The following is a 25,434-nucleotide window of genomic DNA, read 5'->3' as shown; positions in this document are numbered from 1 at the left end:
CTTATGCTAGGCATCATCTGTGTACTGGAAACATAACATTTCTTCTCCTTTCAGCAGATTGAATCTCGCACACTGGCTATTGCCCGGCATCTTGCTAATCACCTGCAAAGCACATGTCTGTCTCTGGTCTCCAGTGTCCAAGGTCTTCAGCAAAACCTTCAGAACAAGGCTCAAAGTATTCGTGCCATGGCTGCAGATATCTATCAAAACTTCCACTCTGCCGCTTCCTTCAGAGACATGTCTGACAGCCTCTTAACCGCCACTAAGGACAAGATTACACAAATAAAGGATGGTATGGATGAGATGATAACCTACTTTATAAATAACACTCCACTAAATTGGCTGGTAGGTCACTTCACTCCAGAACTGGCTGGTAGCCAAGATAAGGAGGAAGAAATTGATGATGGAGGCTCAGACAAAAAGTAAAACCCACCTGAACTGTCAAACATCACTGACTTGTCATTTGTTTTCCATCTCCTTGCTTTCCCCTTAATCAGAGGGCCAGTATCTGGCAACAGACCATGGAAGATGTGAAGGGGGTTGGCGGTCATTGACCCTTGTCTTGGTCTTTATTTTTGTCTTCACAAATCCAGCTTAACTGTAACCAGCATCACTAATGTATAACCCCCAGTATGTAACTGTTTTAATGCACTTTTGTATGTTAATAAAATACTGCATTGACTTGTCTGTCAGATGTGTATAAACTTCACAACCATAGTTGATGGGTAAAATCTGTGGTCTGAAGGCAAGCTTTAAACTTCCAGATTACTCCATGGAATCTTTAGAATTCACCTCTTTTGAAGGGAGGAGCTAGAGGCACACTGACAATGCAAGTTCTTCTAAGACCCCACTGGCAGTGCTTCATAGAACTTCACAATCACCAGCTACAATTTCTGTAATGGGAGAATCTGAAAGCTGGCTCTAATGCAGGGACCATTTGTTGCAGTTACAGCCATCACTTACTATAGATGGAGCGGTGACTGAAGCAGTGCTGTTTCCACCCCTATGCCTGACATTATTCCCCCTCAGGAGTGGTTTTTTTTTAGTTTGTTTTGTTTTCTCGCAGCAGCACTGCTCTCAATATGGGGGCAGATCCAGAACCATAATAAAGGGAATCTGTCTGCATACATGTTAATCTCAGATGTAGCAAAAAACAGCTGAGGACCTGAATCCAACAATATAGCACTTTAATTACTGGTTGCAATCATATACTAGGATGGGGCTACATTACTCCATAACAGTGCATCATGACCCCTCCCTACTATCCACCTCTAAAACCTAGGTTTGCCTTACAGTCCAGTATTGCCTTTCCAGTCCAGTATTGCCTTTCCAGTCCAGTATTGCCTTTCCAGTCCAGTATTGCCTTTCCAGTCCAGTATTGCCTTTCCCGTCCAGTATTGCCTTTCCCGTCCAGTATTGCCTTTCCCGTCCAGTATTGCCTTTCCCGTCCAGTATTGCCTTTCCCGTCCAGTATTGCCTTTCCCGTCCAGTATTGCCTTTCCCGTCCAGTATTGCCTTTCCCGTCCAGTATTGCCTTTCCCGTCCAGTATTGCCTTTCCCGTCCAGTATTGCCTTTCCCGTCCAGTATTGCCTTTCCCGTCCAGTATTGCCTTTCCCGTCCAGTATTGCCTTTCCCGTCCAGTATTGCCTTTCCCGTCCAGTATTGCCTTTCCCGTCCAGTATTGCCTTTCCCGTCCAGTATTGCCTTTCCCGTCCAGTATTGCCTTTCCCGTCCAGTATTGCCTTTCCCGTCCAGTATTGCCTTTCCCGTCCAGTATTGCCTTTCCCGTCCAGTATTGCCTTTCCCGTCCAGTATTGCCTTTCCCGTCCAGTATTGCCTTTCCCGTCCAGTATTGCCTTTCCCGTCCAGTATTGCCTTTCCCGTCCAGTATTGCCTTTCCCGTCCAGTATTGCCTTTCCCGGTGTTCTCTTCATTATGCCAAAGGTTTAGAAAGACATGGACCAGACATCCAGTCATATTTAGTCTATTGCTGCTAGGCCAAAATCTCTGCACATGAACATGAGGTTCTTATCAGACTGTATGAAACCCAGTGCTACATCAGTGAACCCCCTGGGTGGGTCCCTAAACTGGAGCTTCTGGAAAGAGTAGTCCAGCTACTTTCATGGGTTTTGGGTCTGTATGGTGGCCCTCATTGCATTGATTGTCTGTACGGTGGTGTGGCCTGGAACCTTTAGGACCTCGCCTTGCAGCATAGGTGTTGAGGTGCATTATTGCTGCAGTGATTGGTGCAGTGAGAAATCCTTTACTTCTATGCCATTGGAACTCCAAATTAATAACATTTGTTTTACAAGTGCTTGGAGAGCAACGCAGCACAGCCAAATGAGGTGTACTGAAGGTATGGTTTTATTACATCATGTGACCAGCTTATATAGAACATCACACAAAAATTACCATGCACCAATTAGAGCTGCAGGGGTGTGTAGAAATGTGCAACTTCACAGCCCATCAGTGTAAACTGAATCCTATGACCTTATTTAGTTATACTACAAGATGTAGTCTATAGAATACAAATTAAGTTGTATTCTCTTACAATCCTTTTGTGACTAATTATGGCCATATCGGGAGGTATATAGAAGTACGCTACCCACATCCTCAGGACTCTCCTACCTGCCACAGGTATCTACCTAGATACCTTTAATTACTGTATTTTTCGCTTTATAAGACACACTATTGTTCCCCCAAATTAAAAACCGAATATACAGGGCGTGTACATATATAAATTATACACTGCAGGGTCTGCTCTTGAGCAGTGCTGGGGGCAGGTGATAGCTGTGGGCGGCAGCGTTTGATCTCCTGCTCCCGCACATATAATATGCACAACTGCTGTCCATCAGCAGTGTGGTGCTGAAACTGCATCACACTGAGGGGCTGGGGCATATTAGATCTGCCTGCGCCCTCCTTTGATCGCACATTATCCCCCCCCCCCCTGTTAGAGATGGGCCCCCATGCTGCTGCCCATAGTAAAATAAAAGCTTTATTTACCTCCAGGGCTGATCTCCAGTCTCCTGCTGCTGCGGTCTGTGATAAGACATGTAGAGATGAAATCACTCTGCTGTGCCGATCACATGACCGGCAGCAAGAACCATGAAGTAGAGGAAGCCGAAGCTCAACTGCGAGGTGGGATACACGAGGAGGGACAGCGCTGAGAAGGTAAGGAAAGTGTTTTGTTTTATGGGCAGCAGCATGGGGGGGGGGGGGGGGCGTATCTAACAAAGGGGAGATGTGCCATCTATAGGGGCCATGGGCAGCACAGGGGGATATGTCCCAGCACAAGGAGGCTATATTCAATATAAGGGGGCCATAGCCAGATTAAGGGGGGCTAATTTTAGGATGAGGGACATATACCCTATATGATGTTAGACGGACACTGGCATAAGATGGATCCCATTTAACATTAAAAATTCTCTTTTCCTTCACCAAATTTGGGGTTGCGTCTTATAATCAGGTGCGTCTTATAAAGCGAAAAATATGGTATATCACAGCACTAAAGGATCTCTTGTCTTGTTTCCGTATCCTAGTCAAAGAACTTCTAGTCAGATTTTCCTTACATGTGGACCTGATCATCTTTATGTAGTACAGAGTTGCACTTTTACGGCTACAAATACCAATATGCAAGACAATACCAGTTATACAGCTCTGTGTGTTACCCATGAAAATTGCCCACTTAAACTAATTTAGTTCAGGGCGGAGAATGTTTCTCCCACCATGAGCCCTTGTTTGCATAGGGTTTCTGTAAGCATGTTTTCCCTTCTATTGGTTATTTCCCATAAATCAGCCCCAATCTGAAGAGATTGTAATGTTGCTGTGGTTAGATGCTGGATCAGCCCACCTAGTCTTGACTCGTGGCTCTTTCTTGCATGTCTTTTTAGGATTAATCAGTCTCCTGGCTTGAGACCTTGTGCTACTGACTCTGGTTTAGGATCTGGAATTGGAGAATACACCTGTTTATCACACTATTTAGTCAATTATATAAAAATTGTACATCCCTGGTCACTATCCTGCTGATGTAGCTAGGGGAAATAATGTTCTAGGAGCTAAACCCAAAAATCTTATATAGACCTGTTTTAGAAAAGAAAATATACATTTGGTCCATGCCTTACCAGTGTCTACCTTTTTACCTTCTATATTTTTACCGTGACTCATTCAGTCTTTCCATGACACTGGGTGGTGAGAAATGTGGAAACCTGTTACTTCCCAGTTACTGTAAAATCTCTCTAATCTTCCTATAAAATATGCACTTTTTTTTTTTCACCTTCACGACAGCACCACCAGAGAGAGGTACATCCATCTTAGGACAGGAACCCCACTGAAATAAAAGGGCGGCATCTCTCTACCACATCAGTTTCGGTTTCCTGTCCCAGAATAGGAGAACCAGAAGTGCTGTGGTGCTGCCATAGTGCAGCAGGTGGTACGTGTGGCAGTGATTAAGGTAAGCGTACCTGTGCATAGCCAAGTGGTCCTGGTTCGGTGCCAGGTGGCTGTTCCTGCCAGACCCACCGCTTCCTTCCCGGCGGCTGTCCCAGCAGGTGGTACGCGCGGCAGCAGCTTCCTCCCACTTCAGGAAATTAGCTGGAGGTGACGTCACAACTAAGCGTCGCCTCTGTGCATGTTCGGTGGGCAGTAAGAGGACACTGCCCACCGCTAACTTCCGCAGAGGGATAAATCGCTGGCTCAGCTGGTCCCAGGTTGCTCTAGCCTGCTGATCCTCTAGCTTTGATGGAGGAATCACAGGACGCATCCTGCGAGCATGAAGAGAGCGATCAGCATGGGGAGCACAAAAAGCAGTCACTGAAGCGGTTGCTGCGTCAAGGAGTGGTGGAAGTGATTCTAGTGGGGGTCGTCCTACACAAAAGTTTGCGGCCCGCAGGAGTCCCCAGGGGACCCTTCGTTCACCTGAACCAGATAAGCCTAGGAAGAAGTCAGCCAAGACCAAGCATAAGGAATGTCCCTTGTGCAGAGCCTCATTGCCTTCTGACTACCAGAAGAGGTTATGTGGAACTTGCATTCAGAAGACTGTTGCGGAGGAGGCACCAGATCTCGCTAGCAGCCTAAAGGATGTCATCCCAGCGGAACTTCGAGAATCTCGCTCCGGCTTCTCCTTCGGCCCTTCTACCGAGGGTAAGAAGCCGGCTCGGTGATGTCTCCATCCAGGTAGGAGGTCGTCTCTCCTCCTTTTTCCCCGCCGGGTGTCAGATCTCATCCAGTGATTGGATCCGTGGAGTTGTTAGAGATGGGTTCAAGCTGCAATTTCATTTGACCTTTATGGGGTCATTAATCATTACATCACTCGGCAGGTCGGTAGAGAAGCAACTCGTCTTACAACAAGAGGTTGAAGGCCTTCTCCGAAAATCCGTCCTCGTGGAAATCCTCAAAGGAGAAGAAGCTTACGGATTCTACTCCCCGCTGTTTCTGGTCCGAAAACCGGACGGTTCTTTCAGGATGATTATCAATTTAAAACGCCTCAACTGTCATCTGGTGTATCAGCATTTCAAGATAGAATCAGTTTAGTCGGCCATCAAGAGGCTGTTTCCTGGGTGTTTCATGGCAGTGTTAGATCTGAATGACGCGTATTATCATATTCCTATCCATGCTGCCCATCAGAAGTTCTTCTGAGTAGCCCTTCCTATGGGTGGGGTAGTCAGACACTTTCAATTCAGGGCCCTTCCCTTCAGCCTAGCAATGGCTCCAAGGATATTCACAAAGGTGGTGGCAGAGGTGACGGCTCACACCCACGAGAGGGGGATCCTCATTGTGCCATATTTAGACGACTTCCTAGTCTTGGGGGCATCAAAGGAGCATTGCAGGTCCCATGTTGGGTCAGTGATAGCTGTCCTACTGACTCTTGGTTGGCTTATAAACTTTGAGAAGTCAAGACTACAACCCGCCACCTGCCAGTTATTCTTGGGCCTCATTCTGGACTCTTCTTCCCAACTCTGCCTCCTACCTCCGGAGAAAGTGTCCAGTCTCAGGACTCGGGTCTCTATGGTCATCTCACACCCAGTCCTCACACTCAGGGAGGCTATGTCTCTACTAGGATCCCTGGTGGCATGCATCCCGGCAGTTCCCTGGGCTCAGTTACATATACGCGTACTCCAGGGGGAGGTATTGCGGGCACAGAGGCTATTGCATGAGCATTTAGACAAGAGCATTACTCTTTCTTCTTGGGTTCCCCTATCCCTCCGTTGGTGGCTGCAGATTCAGAATCTTTCGACTGGGGTCCCTTGGTCACTGTGGTTTTCCGACGTCATCACTACCGACGCCAGTGCATGGGGTGGGGGACTCATTTAAGAGATCATGTGAGGCAAGGCCCCTGGACTCCACAAGAAGGTCGTAACTTCTCAAATCTCAGGGAATTATGTGCGGTTGGGAAGGCTCTATACTCCCTCCTTCCACTCCCGGTGGGGAGCGACGTCAGGGTTCTCTCAGACAACAAGGTGGCAGTATCATACATCAACCACCAGGGGAGCCTGAGGTCTCCCTCCCTTATGAGGGTGACAGAGAAGATCTTTTCCCTGGCACAGGTACATCTGTCTTCCCTCACTTCATATTCGGGGGGTGGACAATGTAAGGGCCGACTTCCTGAGCAGGAATCCTGTGTGCCAGGGAAAATAGTGGCTGCACGAGGAGGTCTTCCGGCAGATAGTGCAGCTTTGGGGGTCTCCAACTATGGACCTTTTTGCCACCCGAGCCAACAAAAAGGTCAGTCGGTTCTGCTCCCTCAACCCACAGGACAGGCCCTGGGCAGTGGACGCATTCCACATATCTTGGCACTCCGGTCTCCTTTATCCCTTCCCACCCCTGATTTTGATTCTGGCAGTTCTGAGGAAGGCCCGGGAGGACAAGCACGGTTGCTGCTGATAGCCCCCTTTTGGCCCAGGAGGGCTTGGTTTTTCTGGCTACGAAAGATGTTAGTAGCAGATCCTTGGATCCTCCTGGAGAGACACGATCTCCTCTCCCAGGGCCCTCTACTTCAATCGAAACTTCCGGGCCTTCATTTGACGGCCTGAAATTGGAGAGGCAACTGTTAGAGGGTCAGGGGTTCTCCTCTGGTCTGGTTTCCACTCTCTTGTGGAGTAGCAAGCTAGCTACCACCAAGATATACGCCAGGGTATAGAGTCGGTTCTTGTCCTGTTCCGGGAGGAGTCCATTGGGCGAGCCTCTGGTGGGAGACATTCTGGAGTTCCTTCAGAAGGGGTAGGAGATAGGACTGTCTGTCAGTACTTTAAAGTCCAGGTATCAGCCCTAGGGGCGTTATATAACTCAGACTTAGCAGGTAATCGGTGGGTTAAGCGGTTCATGTCCTCCTGTCAGAGGCCTCTTCCCTGTTTACTGTTTCCTCCATGGGATCTCCATCTGGTTCTGGACCGACAGGGCCCCCGTTTGAGCCCCTGACTGGTGCTTCTATTAAATTCCTGACATTTAAAGTTGCTCTGTTAGTGGCCCTGACATCAGCTAGATGAGTCAGCGGCCTTCAGGCCATCTCGGTAAACCCCCCCATATGCAGTTTTTTGATGACCGAGTACTCCTGCGGACTGACCCTGCCTATTTACACAAGGTAGCTAGGTCTTTTCATAGATCTCAGGAAATTGTCCTTTTTTCTGTCCAGCCCCTATGAATCCTAAGGAGGAACGATTACATACCTTGGATGTGTCTAGGGCCTTAAGACAGTACATTGAGGTCACTAGGCCCTGGTGGAAAAGTCAGTCTCTATTCCTGTGTTTTCAGGGTTCTAGACGGGGGTGTTCCGCTTCCAAGGGTTCAATAGCTAGATTGGTCAGGGAGGCGATTAAGGCAGCTTATGTAGCCCAGAATAAACCCATCCCGCAAGGTATCACAGCTTATTCTACCAGAGCGGTGGGCCGAGAGAGCTGATGTCCCCTTGGATCTCATATGTAAGGCGGCTACCTGGTCTTCTCCTACGACCATTTTTCAGCACTACCGTTTAAACTTGTCGGCCACAGTGGATCTGACCTTTGGTAGAAGGGTTCTAGAGGCTATGGTCCCTCCCTAAGGTTGTTGTCTTCAGAATCTCTCGGGTGGCGCTGTCGTGGTGAAGGGAAAAATCTTAAATTACTCACTGGTAATGATTTTTTCCAGAAACCATGACAGTGATTTGATGTTTTCTTGCCATTTGGTCCTGAAGAAGGAAGGGGTGCCTTCCGAAACGCGTAGACCTGTATATTGGAATAAAAGCAACATTAATCTAACATCTTAATATCGGCTTGTCATTGGCGCGGCCTGGAAACCCTCATTCTACTATTCTCTGTTATCTGCCAACCGAGGGACCGCTGCCGTGGCTTTGGAATTATCTACATGCGTGCTGTTATAGGGGTTGTGACTGTCACAACCCCTATGGGTGAGTAGTACCTTATCTCTCTCTCTCCCATTGCTGCTTGGGTAGGACCCTATTGCGCTTCTTTTTTCCACAGTTTATTGTCTCAAACCAAACCTTGAAAGAAATTTACACAACACGCACAAACTTGCATGACAGCACAAGGCCTACTTATGAAATAAGACACCATACTTGAATAAAATAAATGACATTAAATGACATTTATTAAGGGTTACATAAATTAATTAATCAATAAATAAACCAATATATTCTCTAGTCCCTTTCACAACATCATAGGAGGTTGCCTTTCCACGCCCTAAGGCCCTGTGCGCACTAGAAAAAGGATTTTTCTCAAGAAATTTGTTGAGAGGCTGAAATATTAGCACACTTGCGTTAAAAAAATACGCACCAATAACGCATGCGTTTTTACCGCATATTTTACACGATTTTGTTGAGTTTTTTTTCCGCAGGTTGGTCCCTGTGGTTTTTTTCCGCAGGTTGGTACCTGTGTTTTTCTTACCATTATCTATTGAAAAAACACAGGTACCTCCAGAAAAAAAAGTAACATTTCATTTTCTCAAGAAATTCTGCAGAAAGAATGTTCTTGAGAAAAAAAAATGCAGTCCGTGCACAGCTATTTTTTTTTCCATAGGTTTTTTTGGGGAATGTCTGCAGAAAGGTTACAAACATTTTCTCAAGAAATTTCTGCGGCAAAAATGCAAAAAACCCACGGGTAAAAACGCAATGTGCGCACAGGGCCTAATAGGGACAGGAAGTACAAGAGAGGTTAAAAGAACCCTCCCACCTCCCATTATCCAGTGTCTTTCCTGTCCCCATGGGGCATGGAGAGGTTTTTTTCTTTTTCCTATGGTGTAGTGGCCGACGAACTGGAGCATATATTTTTTTTTTACCTTACAGCTGGGCATTGTTATCGGGCTCTCTACTCCTCCTCCTGCTGCTTCCCTCACCTTGGTGGGGGATCGCCGCTCCAGCCTTCCAGATCCCCTCTGTGGCGATGTGGGCTCACCGGCCGCCTCCTGTATGCGCACTATCCTGCATGGCCTGGAAGTGTTGCCGGGGAATGAGACTTCCTGGTCACACGCTTCCCCGGCTGGGGCACTTCCGGCTGACATGGATGGCGTATTGGACACACCAATGATAATGGCGGCCTGTCCGGGACTGTGGCAGGAGGCGGGGAATATGTGACGATCACTGGGGGGGCAGGTTTTTCTACATAAAAAGCTGCCCTGAAGGCATCTGAACTGCGGTTGGTCTGGCTGACATGCATTTCCCTGCATCTACAGAACCCAGTGCTCCCCCTGCCATAGTAAGTTTGAAGGGGAGGGGTCCCTCCTGCCTGGATGCAGGCTTTTACTGACTGCTTCCTTATCTGTTTTCCCTTAGAAAGACAAGCCTGCCCCTAGGAAGTCTGAGAAAATTAAAAAAATGCTCAGTCTGCGCAAAGAAACTCCCTTCAAATTGGGATAAGAAGCTCTGCCAGCAGTGGACGGACCAGATTATTAGAGCTGAACAGCCTTCTCTGGTAGATGAGTTACGGTCCATGATGAAGCAGGAAATAGAAGCCGCACTAGCCTCGATCCCTACTGCTGATCCAAACAGCCTTCTCTGATCAGGAGGAGGCCCTTGATTCAGTTTCTGATGGACCTGATAAGGCCTTGCCCTCTGGGAGATCTGAGCGATCTTTCCTATTCTCCTCTGATGATTTGGGAGATCTCATTGGGGCAGTTTGGAGCACTATGAGCTTGGAAGAGGAGCAGTCCCACTCCCTTCATTCGGTTCAGGATGAAATGTTCGCCAGCCTGAAAATGACAAAACAAGTTGGGTTTCCGGTCCACGCTAACATTTTGAGCCTAATTTCTCAGGAATAGGAATTTCCTGAGAAACGGTTCAGGAGCAACCTCAGCCACAGGTTTCCCCTAGAGAACAATAAGACTCACTGGAAAGTCCCAAGGGGGGATGTGCAGGTAGCACGTGTGGCTAAGAAGACGGCACTCCCCTTTGGGGATACTTTCCAGCTCAGGGACCAGATGGACCGCAAGATCGAGAGCCTTATAAAAAAATCTTGGGAGGCATCCTCTTCCACCATTCAGGCAAATATTGCCTCCACTTGTGTCTCTAGGTCCCTTCTCAAGTGGCTTGACCAGTTAGAAGCACATATTTCCAAGGTGACCACTAGGGATGATCTGCTGGATTCACTTTCCTTTCTCAGGAAGGCTACCAGTTTCCTGGCAGACACGTCTGTGGAGTCAGTGCGCCTGGCGGCCAGGACCTCGGTGTTGTCCAGCTCTGCCAGACGTGCCTTGTGGCTGAAGGCGTGTATAGGAGACTCCACTTGCAAAATGAGACTCTGCTCTCTTCCCTTTAAAGTGAACTTGGTGTTTGGGCCAGCGCTAGATGACAGTTTGGATAATTCGACTGATCGGAAGGCCCCTCTGGAGCAGAAACCCCCCAGCAAATGGCCCTTTCGTCCCTCGGTGCCTCAGACCTTCCAGCTCAAGGGGAATGGGAAGTCTAGTCGGTGCAGCTACCCCAAGCGTAGAGGAAAGAATATCCTCATCCCTTCCCAGCAGCAGCATGACAAACCGTGACTCGGTTCTGGTGGGGGGGGCATCTATCGGATTTTCTTCCCCAATAGCGGACCATCACCAACTGCCAGTGGGTACTGAAAATCATTTCAGAAGGTCTTCTGGTAGAATTCCTCTCTCCCCCTCCACCAGGTCTCCGAGTCACTGCCCTGTCATCACAGGGTTCCCAGGATCTCCTGTATTCAAAATTACAGGAGTTAATTAATTCCAAAGTCATCTCCCCGGTTCCAAGTCAGGAGGTAGGTGTGGGCCACTACTCGCACCTCTTCCTCGTCAGGAAGCCGTCTGGAGACTTCCGTATTATCATCAACCTGAAATGTCTCAACCAACGGGTTTGATACTGTCGTTTCAAGATGGAGTCTGTAAAATCGGCAATTCCACTGATAGCGCGACATCACCAGATGACTACAATCGGCTTGAAGGACGCCTACTTACATGTGCCCATTCATCCTCAGCACAGGAAGTACCTCAAATTTGCAATTTTGCAGAAGGGGGAAGTCCTTCACTTCCAGTTCAATGTGCTCCCCTTCAGGATCTACTCAACCCCATGGGTGTTCTCAAAGATCATGGCCGAAATAGTTGCCTTCCTAAGGGTTCAGGGTATCTGTCTGGTGCCATATCTGGATGACCTCCTTCTCATTGCTCCCTCCACCCACACCCTCAGGAGCCATGTGGAAAAGTCTTTGGGCTGGATCCCCAATTTCAAGAAGTCTCAGCTACAGCCCTCCCCCACACAACGATTTCTCAGGGTGCTGTTAGACTCCGACAGGCGGGCATCCTTTTTCCCAGAGGACCACAGGTTGACCCTTCTATCCAAAATATCGGCTCTTCATCAGCAAGAATCTCCCACTGTTTGAGCACCTATGTCGGCTCTGAGATCAATGATATTCTGCATTCCATCTGTCATGTGGACCCAGGCCCACTCTCGTTGTCTTCAGGATCATATCCTGTCACATTGGGACAGACTCCCTTCCTCCCTGAACAAAAGATGTCGGCTGTCGGGGAGTGTCACCTCGTCTCTTCTCTGGTGGTAGAAGCCCAGCAACCTGCTAGTTGGGGTTGCATGGACACAGACGCCTCTCTTTACTCTGACAACAGATGCCAGCCAGCGGGGGTGAGGGGCTATGGTTGCCAACACCCCATTTCAAAGAGTCTGGAGTCATTACGTCAACTTCCAGTCCTCCAACTACCGGGAACTGAGGGCGGTCTGGGAAGCCCTCCTGTCAGCTCAAGATCTCAAGGTCTCTGACGTTTTGGTCTATTCGGACAATGTCACCACGGCGGCGCATCTCCACCATCAGGGCAGTACAAGATCCGGCGCCCTGAGGTTATTGTCCCGGATTTTCCTCTGGGCAGAGAAGTTCCTGCTGTCCCTCTCTGCGGTCCACCTAAAGGGGTCCTTGAACCTTCAGACAGACATTCTAAGTCGTCAGTATGTTCACACAAGGGAGTGGAGCCTGGATCAAGCAGAGTTCTGCTCTCTGGTGGCAAGGTTGGGTATTCCGGAGATCGACCTGTTTGCGTCAGAGGGAAATAGAAAGGTCGCAACATTTTTCTCCCTGAATCCATGGGACAACGTGGTGGAGGTGGACGCCTTCTGCCACATCTGGTCCTTTCGTCTCGCTTATGCCGTCCCACCTATCCCTCTTCTGTCAAGAGCCCTGCGAAAGATCAGGGAGGATGGAGTCCCAAGTATCCTAGTAGCTCCTCTCTGGCTGAAGAAGAGTTGGTACGGCTTGATCATGGCTCTCAAAGTTGATGGCCCGATCCTCCTGAGTCCAGACCCTAGCTTGCTATCCCAGGGTCCGCTATTCCACCCGGATCCTCACAAGCTCAAGTTGGCTGCTTGGCTTCTGAGGCCCAGGTGCTAAGGGCCCAGGGCCTTTCTGATAAGGTCGTGGCTACTCTGCAAGAAAACGTAAACCTGTTACTAACAGTATTTACAATAAATCTGGATAAGAGTCTCCTCCTGGTGTGGTGCTCATCCTTCTGACTTACTCCTTCCTAACATAGCGCAAATTCTAGACTTCCTCCAGAATGGATTGGACTTGGGCCTTAAACCCAGCACATTGAAGGTGCAAGTTTCAGCCCTCAGTTCTGTCCTCAATACGGATCTGGCAAGTCATCGCTGGATTCTCACTTTATGGTGTCTGCTAGCAGGATTTGTCCTCGACAGAGGGTTCTCGCACCTTCCTGGGACTTTAATGTGGTCCTTACTGGACTTTCTCGGGCTCCTTATGAACCTCTGTCATCCTGTAGTATACTCTCTCTTTCTCACAAGGCTGCATTTCATTTTGCAATTACTTCTGCTTGGAGAGTTGGGGAGCTTCCAGCATTATCCATCCGGGAACCATATTTGACCATCAGAGATGACAGCATTGTCTTTCGACTGGACCCTTTCTTCCTTCCCAAGGTAGTTTTGGATTTCCATCGCTCCCAATCCATCGTTCTTCCTTCCTTCCTTCCTCAAACTCCAGGGGAGGAAGTCTTCCATTCTCTGGATGTTCGCAGGATGGTGTTACACTATCTAAACTGATGGTGCCTTGGTGTATTGATCATAACCTCTTCATCCAACCCTTCGGTCGGAATAAGGGCAAAAAGGTGGCTAAAAGCACTATAGCTAACTGGATCATGTGAGCCATTAAAGAAGCCTACCTTAACCCTCAACCAGCATCTGTCACCACCAACTGGATTTACTGCGCATTCCACCAGATCTACCTCTGTCTCCTGGGCTCAATGGGCAAGGGCTTCTCCCGAGCAGATCTGCAAGACAGCTACATGGTCTTCGCTACATACTTTCACGAAGCATTATCGTCTGGACCTGAATTCCAACAGGGATTTGGCTTTTGGCAGGAAAGTTCTGCAGGCTGTGGTCCCCTCTAGGTATCAATTCGTTGGTATTTCTTCTATCCTGTTGTGAAAGGGACTAGAGAAATACAAATTATTTTTACCGTTAATTCGGTTTCTAGGAACCTTCCACAACAGCACTTCATTCCCTCCCTGTTCCTCAATATTCCTGGAATGTGTTTTAATACTTCTCATGTGCTCTGGATCTTTGTAAGACACTGGCTAATGAGAGGTGGGTGGGTCCTTTTAACCTATCTTGTACTTCCTGTCCCTTTTAGAGCATGGAGAGGCAACCTCCTATGCTGTCGTGGAAGGTTCCTAGAAACCGAATTAACGGTAAGAATAATTCCTCCATAACATTCCATAAAAAGCAGTCCGCCAGTAAAACTGGTAACTTTACCCAATATTTTAATAAGAGAAGTCCATAACAAACCAGTCCACCAGTAAAACTGGCGACTTTCCCTCTAACAAACCTCACGACGAAAGCAGTTCTTGAAGCAGTCTTTCTCCAGGGAGAGAGGGTAGGTGTTCTTCTTGCTCTTCAAATATTCTGACAGCCAGCTGATGGAAAGCCGCTACTTTTATACTTAAACTTCTCGCATTTTTTACCAGCTGATCCAATCAGCTGGCAGAAAAAATGGGAGTGCAAAAACCGGAATAAACCAGTCAGGACCAGAACACCACAGAGCTACTGACTAGAATTTTGTTAACCCTTTCCTCACACAGACAAAATGACCACCAAAAATACAACTGAATAGTGAAGCCTGTGTTATCATGCGGTCGCTACGGCATACAAGATACCGTGCTCTGTACATGCCAACACAAGGCCTACCTATGAAATAAAAGACACCACACTTGAATAAAATAAATGGCATTAAATAGCCATGACATTTATTAAGGGTTACATAAATTATTCAATATAATCAATATTTTTTTAATTTAAATTTCTCCATTACATTCCATAGATACCAGTCCGCCAGTAAAACTGGTGACTTTACCCACACGCCAAGGACCAACAGGCCTTGGCCCACCCCCACTAACAAATATCACAGCCATTTCTCAACACAATTTTGGAGCCCCAAATTGAAGATGTCCAATCCCACGTCTGACAGATTGACTAAATCGTCCCTATAAATGCCGCTCACAAATCCTTCCAGATCAAAATACTTGTAAGTTAACCCATTTATAATTGGGAAAAATCTTTCCATAGCGTCGTTTATCCTTTTTTAAATTCGCTCCTGGAACCTCAGCCTGTCACAATTCTACTGTAAAGAGTGAACGACTTCGGAAAAGATCAAACCCGCATCAGGAAACCAGGACCTAATGATTGAAAGATCTATTTGCATGGCAGCAATTAAATCAAGAGCTTTACTTTCCCAATATCAGTCCCACCCAAATGCAAAATGATCAAATTCGGAGAAGGCCACAATGTTTTTAAACAGCTTATCTCCTTCATCAGTCCGTCCCATCTCATATCCCTAACACTACCACAAAATGTTAAAATGATCCATATTAACAGCTAATTTCACACCTTCCTGACGCTCTTCACTTGGCCCAAAATATGTAAGAGTGTCCCACTACCCATATGACAATGGGACCTGAAACAAAAAGAAATAAAGGAAAATTTATACCAACAACCTTGGACGAACATAGATTTTATAATGCTCTGATTCCCATCTCCCAATCCCCATAATTTTACTAGCCGGTAAACCCCTTCTGGCTGCTTCTGTAGCTGCCCCAATATGAAAAAAATGGGAAGACAATCTAAGATGCTCTAAATTCAGTTTAACCAAGCATTTTTTAAAAACTGAATTAAACTGAAAAACTGTCACTGGACTCCCATCCATATGGATAAGAAACCCCCAATCAAATGGAGGTCTAATTTGAAGCCAATTGTTAACATTGGAGACAGGGCAAATAACTGAATTCCTTATCCGAAATAACCTAATGTTTGATCCTAGACCCTCCTGATCTGATTTTGACCTACTGATAAAAATCCTCAACAATTTATCAGTAACCAAAACATCTAAAAACATTAATCCTGACAACCTACTCCTACTAACGGAAACTAACTCACTAATACTAAAATCTCCAAAATATGCCAAAACAAAAGCCACCCTAAACACCATTGACTCAAAATCATTAAAGCAAATATATGGCAACACATTCCTAAATGAGACCAACAACTTAAGAGAAATAGGTCTACGATTATCTGGCTTCCACATCCTTTTCTTATGACCTTTCAATGCCTATTGAACTGGGAAAAAAAAAACATTTTGAATGACAACAGACCATGCAATCTCAAGAAAAAGGACAGACCTTAAAAAAATATTAGAAACTGACCATACAGCTAAATTTTTTCTCATCAAAAATTTCAAAACATCATGCGCTAAACCCACATAACTCTGAAAACAATCCACTTTTAGAAAAGCACAAAAAAATTGCCATTCTAACCATGCAGCCGAATACCTGGCCCATGTTGAATCAGCAATTTCATTTCAAAAAAGGTCTTCCCTATATTTTTGGTTCCCAGCCGGGTAAAATACAAATAGGCAGCTGGGGGTTGGGGGCGGTCAGTACCTGCTTGCTGTACCTGGCAAGCATATAAAAAATATGGCGAAGCCCACGTCATTTTTTTTTAGTTTTTAGGCAAAAAAACTTTAAAAAAAAAAAAAAAAGGTCTTCCCTGGATTTTCCATTGCCAGTGAAAGTAACACCAAGCAGAGGAGGTTAGCAGCCAGTAGCAGTTTTTTGCCATCAGGCACAATCCGGCGAAAAACGTATAAAGCCGGATCCGTTTTTTTTTCCTCATTGAATCGTATTAGCGCCGGATTGTGCCTGATGCCCTTGTGTTGCATTCGTCGTGCACAGATCCGGCGAAATTTATGTGTCCAGCTGCCGGAACGGGCGCAGCATGCAATGTTTTTTTGGCAGTAGCAACAAAACGGACCACGCCGGATCCGGCGTCATGTACAATGAAAGCCTATGGGCGCCGGATCCGTCGTAATGCACCATACAATGCATTACAGCGACTGATTCTGTTTTTTTCTACTGAGCATGCTCAGTAGCACAACGGATCCGTCCAAAAACTGAAGGAACTGATGGAAAAAACTGATGCAACTAATCCGTTTTTTCGCCTGATCCATTGCATCAGTTTTTACACCGGATTGTGCATGATGCCAAAAAAGTGATGTGTGAAAGCAGCTAATCATAATTTACGCACGCACGCACACACTATAAACTGTATGAGAACAAGCAGAAGATAGACGCTTTCTTCCCCTGGTTGTGCTGGGAGCTTCTGCTGTCTCTGTTGTGATTTCTCTCAGTGCTTCCACACAGGGAAGACGGCAGGGAGGAGTCTTTGGGTGGAGAGCTGAGTGGGTGTGTTAGATACAGTCCTAAGAATTATGGGAGTTGTAGGAACTGAACCCAGGAAGTCAGGAGAGAGATTAACCCCATCAGAGCTGGAGCCAGAAATGAGGATGTGCTGCTAGAGCACGATAAAAGGTAATATTGCTGAAATAACATAATAGATGTGTGGAGAGGCACATATTAGCAAGATTTATGAGAGAAAAAAAAAATCAGTTTTGGTAACTGGACAACTTCTTTAAGCTTTACCACATTGCATGCGACTTGTCATGGATTGTTGACTGCTGTAGAAACAAATGCAAAAAGACCTGGGTCCAGATAGAACACAGTTTTTCAAATTTGTGCACCCTCCCTTGGGCCGCTTCGGCCACCGCTAATACTCTGAAAACACATCCTATGATTGGGCACACACTAAAAATTTGTCTGGATCCTTTAGTGTGTGGGGTGGCGATTCCTCCGCTTTCTAACCTTACTCCATTTATTAGCCACCCGGGTTTTAGCCCGATCTCTACTGACCCCGTTTTTAGGGCATGGAGTAGGGCGGGTTTTGACAGAGTGACTGGCTGGGATGGAGACACGGACTGGCCTTAATTTGCCGATCTGAACACTGCTACAGATCCAATCCCACTAGGGAGTTGGAAGTACACCCAGCTGAAACATTTTCTAAACACTCTCCACCCTAGGACGCAGTTCTTGTCGAATAGGACCCTTTTTGAATCTACGTGTCTGGCATCGGGACCTAGGCGGCATACACTTTCTATGTCCTACGCTTTGTTAATCTCACCTCCAGACCAGCTACCCGCACCCTTCATCCTGCAATGGGAAAGTGACTTAGGTATAAGTTTCTCCTCAGAGCAATATACTAGTGTGCCGCCCCGGTGTTAATCGGGCTGCTCGGATCCGGGATCGTCATGGCTCGAGGGGTCCGGACCAGGCTTGGCGGACACTCTGATCCGTAAAATGGGTTATTTACAGGGGTAAAGTTTGCGACTCCACCTGCGGGTTGCGGTAATGGGAGTACCACCGCTACTGGAGGGAGGACCGGGGCAGATGGTGTGAAGCAGCAAGGTGTCAGTCACTCCACAGGTATGGAAGACCGCGGGCTCAGGGGGTTGGTACATTTGGGAGAACAGGGGGCAGGGATCAGAGTACTCACTGCAGGTAGTTGTGGTGTCGGATGAGGTGGAGAAAGGAGACACACACACTGTAGGTAAACCAAAGTCTCTGAGTACAGCTGCCGGGAGCCCGTCCAAGTACCCGGTCCCACCAGTGTCACTTAGTGATTCGGAGCCTGCCTCCGTGCACAATTTGTTATCTGTTGATGGTCCCCGTGGCTTAAAGCTGTTGGGGGCACTGCTCACTATGTGTAGTGTAGCCGTGCTCCTAAGGGCTGGCACTTGGGACCTCAGTGTGTTTCTGTGTTTGGAAAAACCCTGCTCCTTCGTTGTGTTGTTGCCCTCAGTCTCTGAGCGTTTAGGGAAGTCCTTGAAGATCCTCTCTCTCTCAGGTGAATTGTCAGGACGTTGAATCGGTACCGGTACCCCGTCGTGCTCGGTACCGTTCAGTTATGTTGGGCTCTTCTAGTGCCGACAGTCCCTCCAAGACTACGTCCGTCGCACCCCTGTCCAACGTCCCAGCAACTGGTCCCAACTCCTCTGGACCCGGATCACTGCTTGCGACTCAATCAGTTTTTCTTAGCTCCCCAGGAGCTAACTCTCCCAGCTCCTCACTCTCTGGAGCTCACTTCTCCCTCTCCCCTTTCAGTTTGCCCAGTTCCCAAGTGGCTGGCCCATTTTCCAGCTAGTCCAACCCCCCTGGTGTGTCTGGCAGTGACTGATGTGAGGTGATTGGGTTTTGTTGTGCAGATGGGAGTGACACTAGCTTCCTGGGTACCTGGAACCATGGGGGAGTAGGCCCTGCACCCTGGGTAAGGATGCAGTTCCCTGTAGCACCCTGATGTATTCAGGGGTGCTACACTAGGCTACAGTCATATGGAAAGGTTTGGGCACCCCTATTAATGTTAACCTTTTTTCTTTATAACAAATTGGGTTTTTGCAACAGCTATTTCAGTTTCATATATCTAATAACTGATGGACTCAGTAATATTTCTAGATTGAAACGAGGTTTATTGTACTAACAGAAAATGTGCAATCCACATTTAAACAAAATTTGACAGGTGCAAAAGTATGGGCACCTCAACATAAAAGTGACATTAATATTTTGTAGATCCTCCTTTTGCAAAAATAACAGCCTCTAGTCACTTCCTGTAGCTTTTAATGAGTTCCTGGATCCTGGAGGAAGGTATATTTGACCATGCCTGTTTACAAAACAATTCCAGTTCAGTTAAGTTTGATGGTCGCCGAGCATGGACAGCCCGCTTCAAATCATCCCACAGATGTTCAATAATATTCAGGTCTGGGGACTGGGATGGCCATTCCAGAACATTGTAATTGTTCCTCTGCATGAATGCCTGAGTAGATTTGGAGTGGTGTTTTGGATCATTGTCTTGCTGAAATATCCATCCCCTGCGTAACTTCAACTTCGTCACTGATTCTTGCACATTATTGTCAAGAATCTACTGATACTGAGTTGAATCCTTTGCCAGCATTGGCCATACAGCCCTAAAGCATGATGGAACCTCCACCAAATTTTACTGTGGGTAGCAAGTGCTTTTCTTGGAATGACGTGTTTTTTTGCCTCCAGGCATAACGCCTTTTTGTATGACCAAACAACTCAATCTTTGTTTCATCAGTCCACAGGACCTTCTTCCAAAATGTAACTGGCTTGTCCAAATGTGCTTTTGCATACCTCAGGAGACTCTGTTTGTGGCGTGCTTGCAGAAACGGCTTCTTTCGCATCACTCTACCATACAGCTTCTCCTTGTGCAAAGTGCGCTGTATTGTTGACCGATGCACATTGACACCATCTGCAGCAAGATGATGCTGCAGGTCTTTGGAGGTAGTCTAGTCTGTGGATTGTCCTTGACTGTTCTCACCATTCTTCTTCTCTGCATTTCTGATATTTTTCTTGGCCTGCCACTTCTGGGCTTAACAAGAACTGTACCTGTGTTATTCCATTTCCTTACTATGTTCCTCGCAGTGGAAACTGACAGTTTGAATCTCTGAGACAACTTTTTGTATCCTTCCCCTGAACAATTATGCTGAATAATCTTTGTTTTCAGATCATTTGAGAGTTGTTTTGAGGAGCCCATGATGCCACTCTTCATAGGAGATTCAAATAGGAGAACAAGTTGCAAGTGGCCACCTTTAATACCTTTTCTCATGATTGGATACACCTGCCTATGAAGTTCAAAGCTCAATGAGGTTACAAAACCAATTTAGTGCTTTAGTAAGTCAGTAAAAAGTAGTTAGGAGTGTTCAAATAAAAAAATTGATAAGGGTGCCCATACTTTTGCACAAGTCAAATTTTGTTTAAATGCAGATTGCACATTTTGTTTTAGTACAATAAACCTCATTTCAATCCAGAAATATTACTGAGTCCATCAAGTATTACATATATGAAACTGAAATAGCTGTTGCAAAAACCCAAATTGTTATAAAGAAAAAAAGGTTAACATCAATAGGGGTGCCAAAACTTTTTCATATGACTGTATGTAGTTTGGCTTATAAAACGTCTATTAGCTCGAGACTGCAAGAGGCCAATTACAAAATCCTCACATGCTGGTATAGAGTCCCCTTTTGTTTGCACACTATGTTTCCCTCAGTGGACCCAGTATGTTGGCGGTGCAGCAGGGCAGAAGGCACTTTCCTACATATTTTCTGGGACTGTAGCGTGTTACAACCCTTCTGCACCAGGGTATGTCAAATTCTCCGCACAGTGACAGGGTTTACAGGATGAATGGGTTCAAGTACAAATACTCTCTCTTGAGATTTTTGATTATGGCGGCTCGTTCATGTGTCCCCCTAAACTGGAGGAGTGTCACCTGTCCAACTGTAGCTCTATGGATCTCAAGTGTCAATGACCTTATGCACATGAAGGACTTGACTTCTTCGATCCATGACACCTATGAAAAGTTCTGGGCCACATAGTATTACTGGATGGACTTTGAGCAGACAGACGAGTATAAGGGGGCACGAAGATAATTCGGGGAAAGTGTCGCCCTGCTGACTTCTGGGTGAATCAACGCTTCTTCCACCCTCTTCTCATACACCCCCACTACTCCCCCTTTTAATTATGTGACTTTTTCTGTGATGATTTGCAATTTGTAAGTAATCTTTTCTTGAAATGTGATTTCCTGTTGTACAATCAATCGTTGTCAAGCTAAATAAATTATAAAAAACAAAAAACAATCATCACCCTCTCCAATATGGCATGGAGTTCTGAACAACCTGAGGGTTATGGGGGATTGATATTAACGCATGGCTGAGAAAAGAAATTTGTCAAGTCCGGACCTGTGTGGGAATGCTTACATATGGTTGGCCACTAAGAATATCAAGTTGAAGGTTTCATAGGTTATTTGTCCATAGAAAGTGATCACCATTATTAACACTGTGACCTTTCAGCGTGAGCTACACCCAGCACTTAACATACATAATGTTTTTCACAGAAATTTGATGCATCTCTGGAGCCGACACCATTACCACCGCCTCCTATTAACACCAATCTTGAGTTTCATGTGACAAGAGTCAATAAAGGAAGAGCTATGGAAAAACAAGCGCAATAGGGTCTTACCCCAATAATGTATGGGGAGGAGGACAGGGAGCAATAATACTCACCAGATGTAGTTGTGAAAGTCACAACTACTATAAATGCATGGATGAATTGGATCACGGCAGCAGCAACCCGAGTGGCAGATAACAGAAAACAGTGGTAGAAAAAGGGTTTTCATAAGCCGCGCCAAATGATCACTGGTTCAAGTAGTCCGATTAATCTTTATTTAGCACAGGTCTACGCGTTTCTGGAGGCTCAGCTCCCTTCCTCAGGACCGTCAGGCATAAGATAACATCAAATCTATTGCAACAGGAATGGACAACACATATATACATTTGCTGACGTCAAAGGACCGCCTCTGTTAGAAAAAAAACGGGCAGGAAAGGGATACGAAATCCCTGACATTATTTCATAAATGGTCATACGTTGAAATTCGTGAAGTAAGAAAAACATAAAACAAAAATACATAATGAGACTCTGAAAAAACAAAAAATATATATATATATATATCCACAGATAGTGTCAATCTACAACAGAACAACGTGAGATGAGCCTAGAACTCACCTAGAGGTGTCAGCGCTGGAGACGAAATAGGATCAGAAAACAGGGAAATAGGAGCATGAAACCACACCGCCAGCAGAGCGTGTAGTGCTTCAAAGAAAAAAGACACCATCATTTCCCCAGTATCGGTATGATAACAGAGAGAAAATATTCCAAAAAAACTCAAATGACATCCCATCGTGAAAGTAAGATAGAATCCACACATCCAGGAGTAGCTCATAACCTCAAACTTAGTGTAGGTGTTCATAGAAGTTCAGAAGCGTGGGAAAAAGACAGAACCCGCATGCGCGGGAAGCAAGTGCAGAAACCAGGGAGTAAACAAAGTTCAATACCGTGGGGAAAAAAAAACACACGGCGCCTGCGCTAACAGAAGGACACAGAGCAAGTGTAACATTGAAACTAAGTGAATAGAGAAAATGGAGGTGGCCCGAGAGCCGATCAGTGCAAACACTTATATCTGACACGGAGAAATAAAACATTACATGTGTCACCAACATCATGAAGTGATATATGAAAATATATAAAAAAAATGCATATATATATGCATAATGTGACGACCTGGGCCCTGAACGTCTTGGGGCACACGTCTGGCAGCGGGATCAAGACACACACAAGCACTTTGTCACTTAAAGAATCTCGGTGATTTATTCACATCCTCATAAACCACGCAGTGTAATGGGCCACAGCCACTTTCCCGCAGGACAATGTCTCACTGTCTGTTTAAACTGCTGATTGTTCATACAGTTCATTCTCTGGCATCAGCCAGTAAAGTCCACCTTTGTGGGGTGTTACCTGCCAGTAGGTTTGCAGTCTGTCAGTCTGCCTCCATCCAGTCCAGGGAGACTCTCACACTGGGCTCAACATCCTGGCCGTTGTACACGTTCCAATTCCTCACAGCCTCAGTGGATTCTGCAGCTCCCTGACATTTCAGAGCCCTCACTAGCTCTGTATGCATAGGATCTCCTGCACATGTGCTCCAACCAAGATGGCTCCCACCAGTACACAGAGAACATGTGACAAACGACAGCTCCATTAAATCCCATGAGACACACCTACGTATGGGAGGTATGTGGATGGTCAGTCCCGCCCATCACTTCTGACCATCCCATGAACCCAGCCCTGAATGTGTACAACAATCCTCATGGAACTACAAGTCCCAGAGAAACATTCCAGGTTCAGATCACAGAGGATTTCCCCCTCTGTGACACATACCGGCCATCTACCACATTGCATCCTTACATATCCCCCCCCTCTGTTCCAACTTGTAGGGTGGAACACTCGACAACCTACAGTGACCCTGAGACAGGGCATTAGGGAAACCATACCCTACCAGTCGAATGGGCCCTCTACGAAAACTTGGAGTTTCTGCTCCTGACCGACCATCCGCCACTGTCACCAAACCCTCCTCAGTGAACCCTCTTTTCAGACACGTCCGCCGGTCCGACATATCGTTCCATAACTGTCTCCAACGGTCAGTGTGGTAGTGAGACACCCCATCAGTCAAAACTACCGTGCGGCCTGACTCTGCGCTAACCAGTCCACTAGAGGGGCTCTTGTCCAGGTACCTCACAACCGAGCCGACAGGAGATCTCCCACAACTAGACCCTGCACACTCTCTGTTTCCCAATCTACTATGGCCTCTTCTCTCATTACGTCTTAGGTCACCTTTCCATCTCCGCCTTTTCCCACCACCACTTTTGGCTATGGAACAGTCACTCCTTCCATCTTTTCTTTTAGATTTTGTTTTAGAGGGCTTGGACCCTTCAGAGTCTGTGTCATAGCCTGATTTATACGTAGGTCTTCTATGACCTAGGCTCCTTTCCCTACAGGACCTACTTCCCTTGCCAGTGAAGGCAACACGTTCATCAGGTGGACCACACTTCTTCTCTGGGCCCTGGCCCGAAAGCGGTCGTGACCTCAAACTCACTTGACAAAGTGTCTCTGCAATCTTCTGTCTTTCAAGATCCATTTGCTTTAGTTCTTCCAGGTATCCCAGGCGGTATTCTAGGAGAACTCGTACGTTTTCAACACACTCCTTTGTTCCCGCCATGACACATGGAACCATACCAACTTCACAGGGTAACTTGGCCTTATGATAAACCTTAAGTCTTACTCTCGTCACACCGGATGTATCAACCATCTCCTGCATGACTCTTCCATTTCTGCCAATCAGTTTCTTGACAAGTTCTCTGGGCACTTGTGTGACCTCTTCCACAAAGTCCAACAGCCTTCGAGCTGTTTTCACTGCTTCTTCAGTTTTCCCATAGATTTGGAATGTTCCACTGTGCTCTTCTAATTCAATCGCTGTAACACCTGGAACCTTCCTGGCTTGCTGAATGTTACTTTTCAGCGCTCTTAATGCGAGCCCAATTAATGATTTCTTCACCACGACAACTTCCTGAAATTCTGCAGTGAGCTGCTTCATACACTCCAAGCGCCCGGTGTCTTCTTCCATCTGTGCCGAGATGAGCCATTTCGTGCGAAGACACTGCAGGTGCATGTCACTCAGGATAGCCACTCGCTTCTTTGTGACATTACTGGCAGAGCACACCACCAACTGACAAGTCTCTGGGGCAAAGTACACTTCACAGGCCCCTACAGCCTTCTTAAACGTCTCATGCATCGACTTATGGGCACAGGCTTTTCTTAGGTCTTCGGGCACATCTACCATGCACTTAAAGAATGGACAGGTTTCTTGACCTTCAAGGAAATTAGACCATTCCTTTGGTCTCTTGCATCTATCTTTTTCTCTCATGCACGGCTCCACTTCTTGAGTTACACACTCTTCCGGTTCAGCTCCAGCCTCAGAGCCTTTGGGTTTGCTATTGTTCTTAACCAAGACCATCTCTATGTCTTCCATCTTGGTCTTACCAGGCAGGTCACTCAGGCTATCAGTTCCTGATAAGACCTCTGGTCCAGACTTCACCTCATCAGAGACTCTTTTCACTTTTGCAGCACCAGCTGTCTCTTGGGTCTTCACTGCGTTACCTTCAACTTCCTTGCGGGTCTCTGCAGTGTCACCTTCA

The 25,434-nt window shown here is 46.5% G+C and overlaps 1 protein-coding gene and 1 pseudogene across 3 annotated transcripts in view; one reads left to right on the top strand and one right to left on the bottom strand.

The window, feature by feature from the left end:
• Window positions 1–634, top strand: part of LOC142296108 (perilipin-2-like) — a 79,555-nt gene extending 78,921 nt beyond the window's left edge. For 2 of the 3 annotated variants that reach the window (XM_075339373.1, XM_075339357.1), the window contains one exon: window positions 55–634. In XM_075339373.1, coding sequence (XP_075195488.1) covers window positions 55–426 — 372 coding nt within the window. In that variant the 3' untranslated portion in view covers window positions 427–634. The remainder of the gene's footprint in view (window positions 1–54) is intronic. The other variant, XM_075339367.1, reaches the window with a different exon arrangement.
• A 14,718-nt stretch (window positions 635–15,352) lies between these two features.
• Window positions 15,353–25,163, bottom strand: LOC142311543 (RNA-binding protein FXR1 pseudogene; annotated as a pseudogene).
• Between the last annotated feature and the right edge of the window lie 271 nt (window positions 25,164–25,434).

This window comes from Anomaloglossus baeobatrachus, chromosome 1 (assembly GCF_048569485.1).
Source record: "Anomaloglossus baeobatrachus isolate aAnoBae1 chromosome 1, aAnoBae1.hap1, whole genome shotgun sequence".
Lineage (NCBI taxonomy): Eukaryota > Metazoa > Chordata > Amphibia > Anura > Aromobatidae > Anomaloglossus > Anomaloglossus baeobatrachus.
Note: the sequence above shows the minus strand (reverse complement) of the source record. Positions and strands in the feature narration are given on the sequence as shown.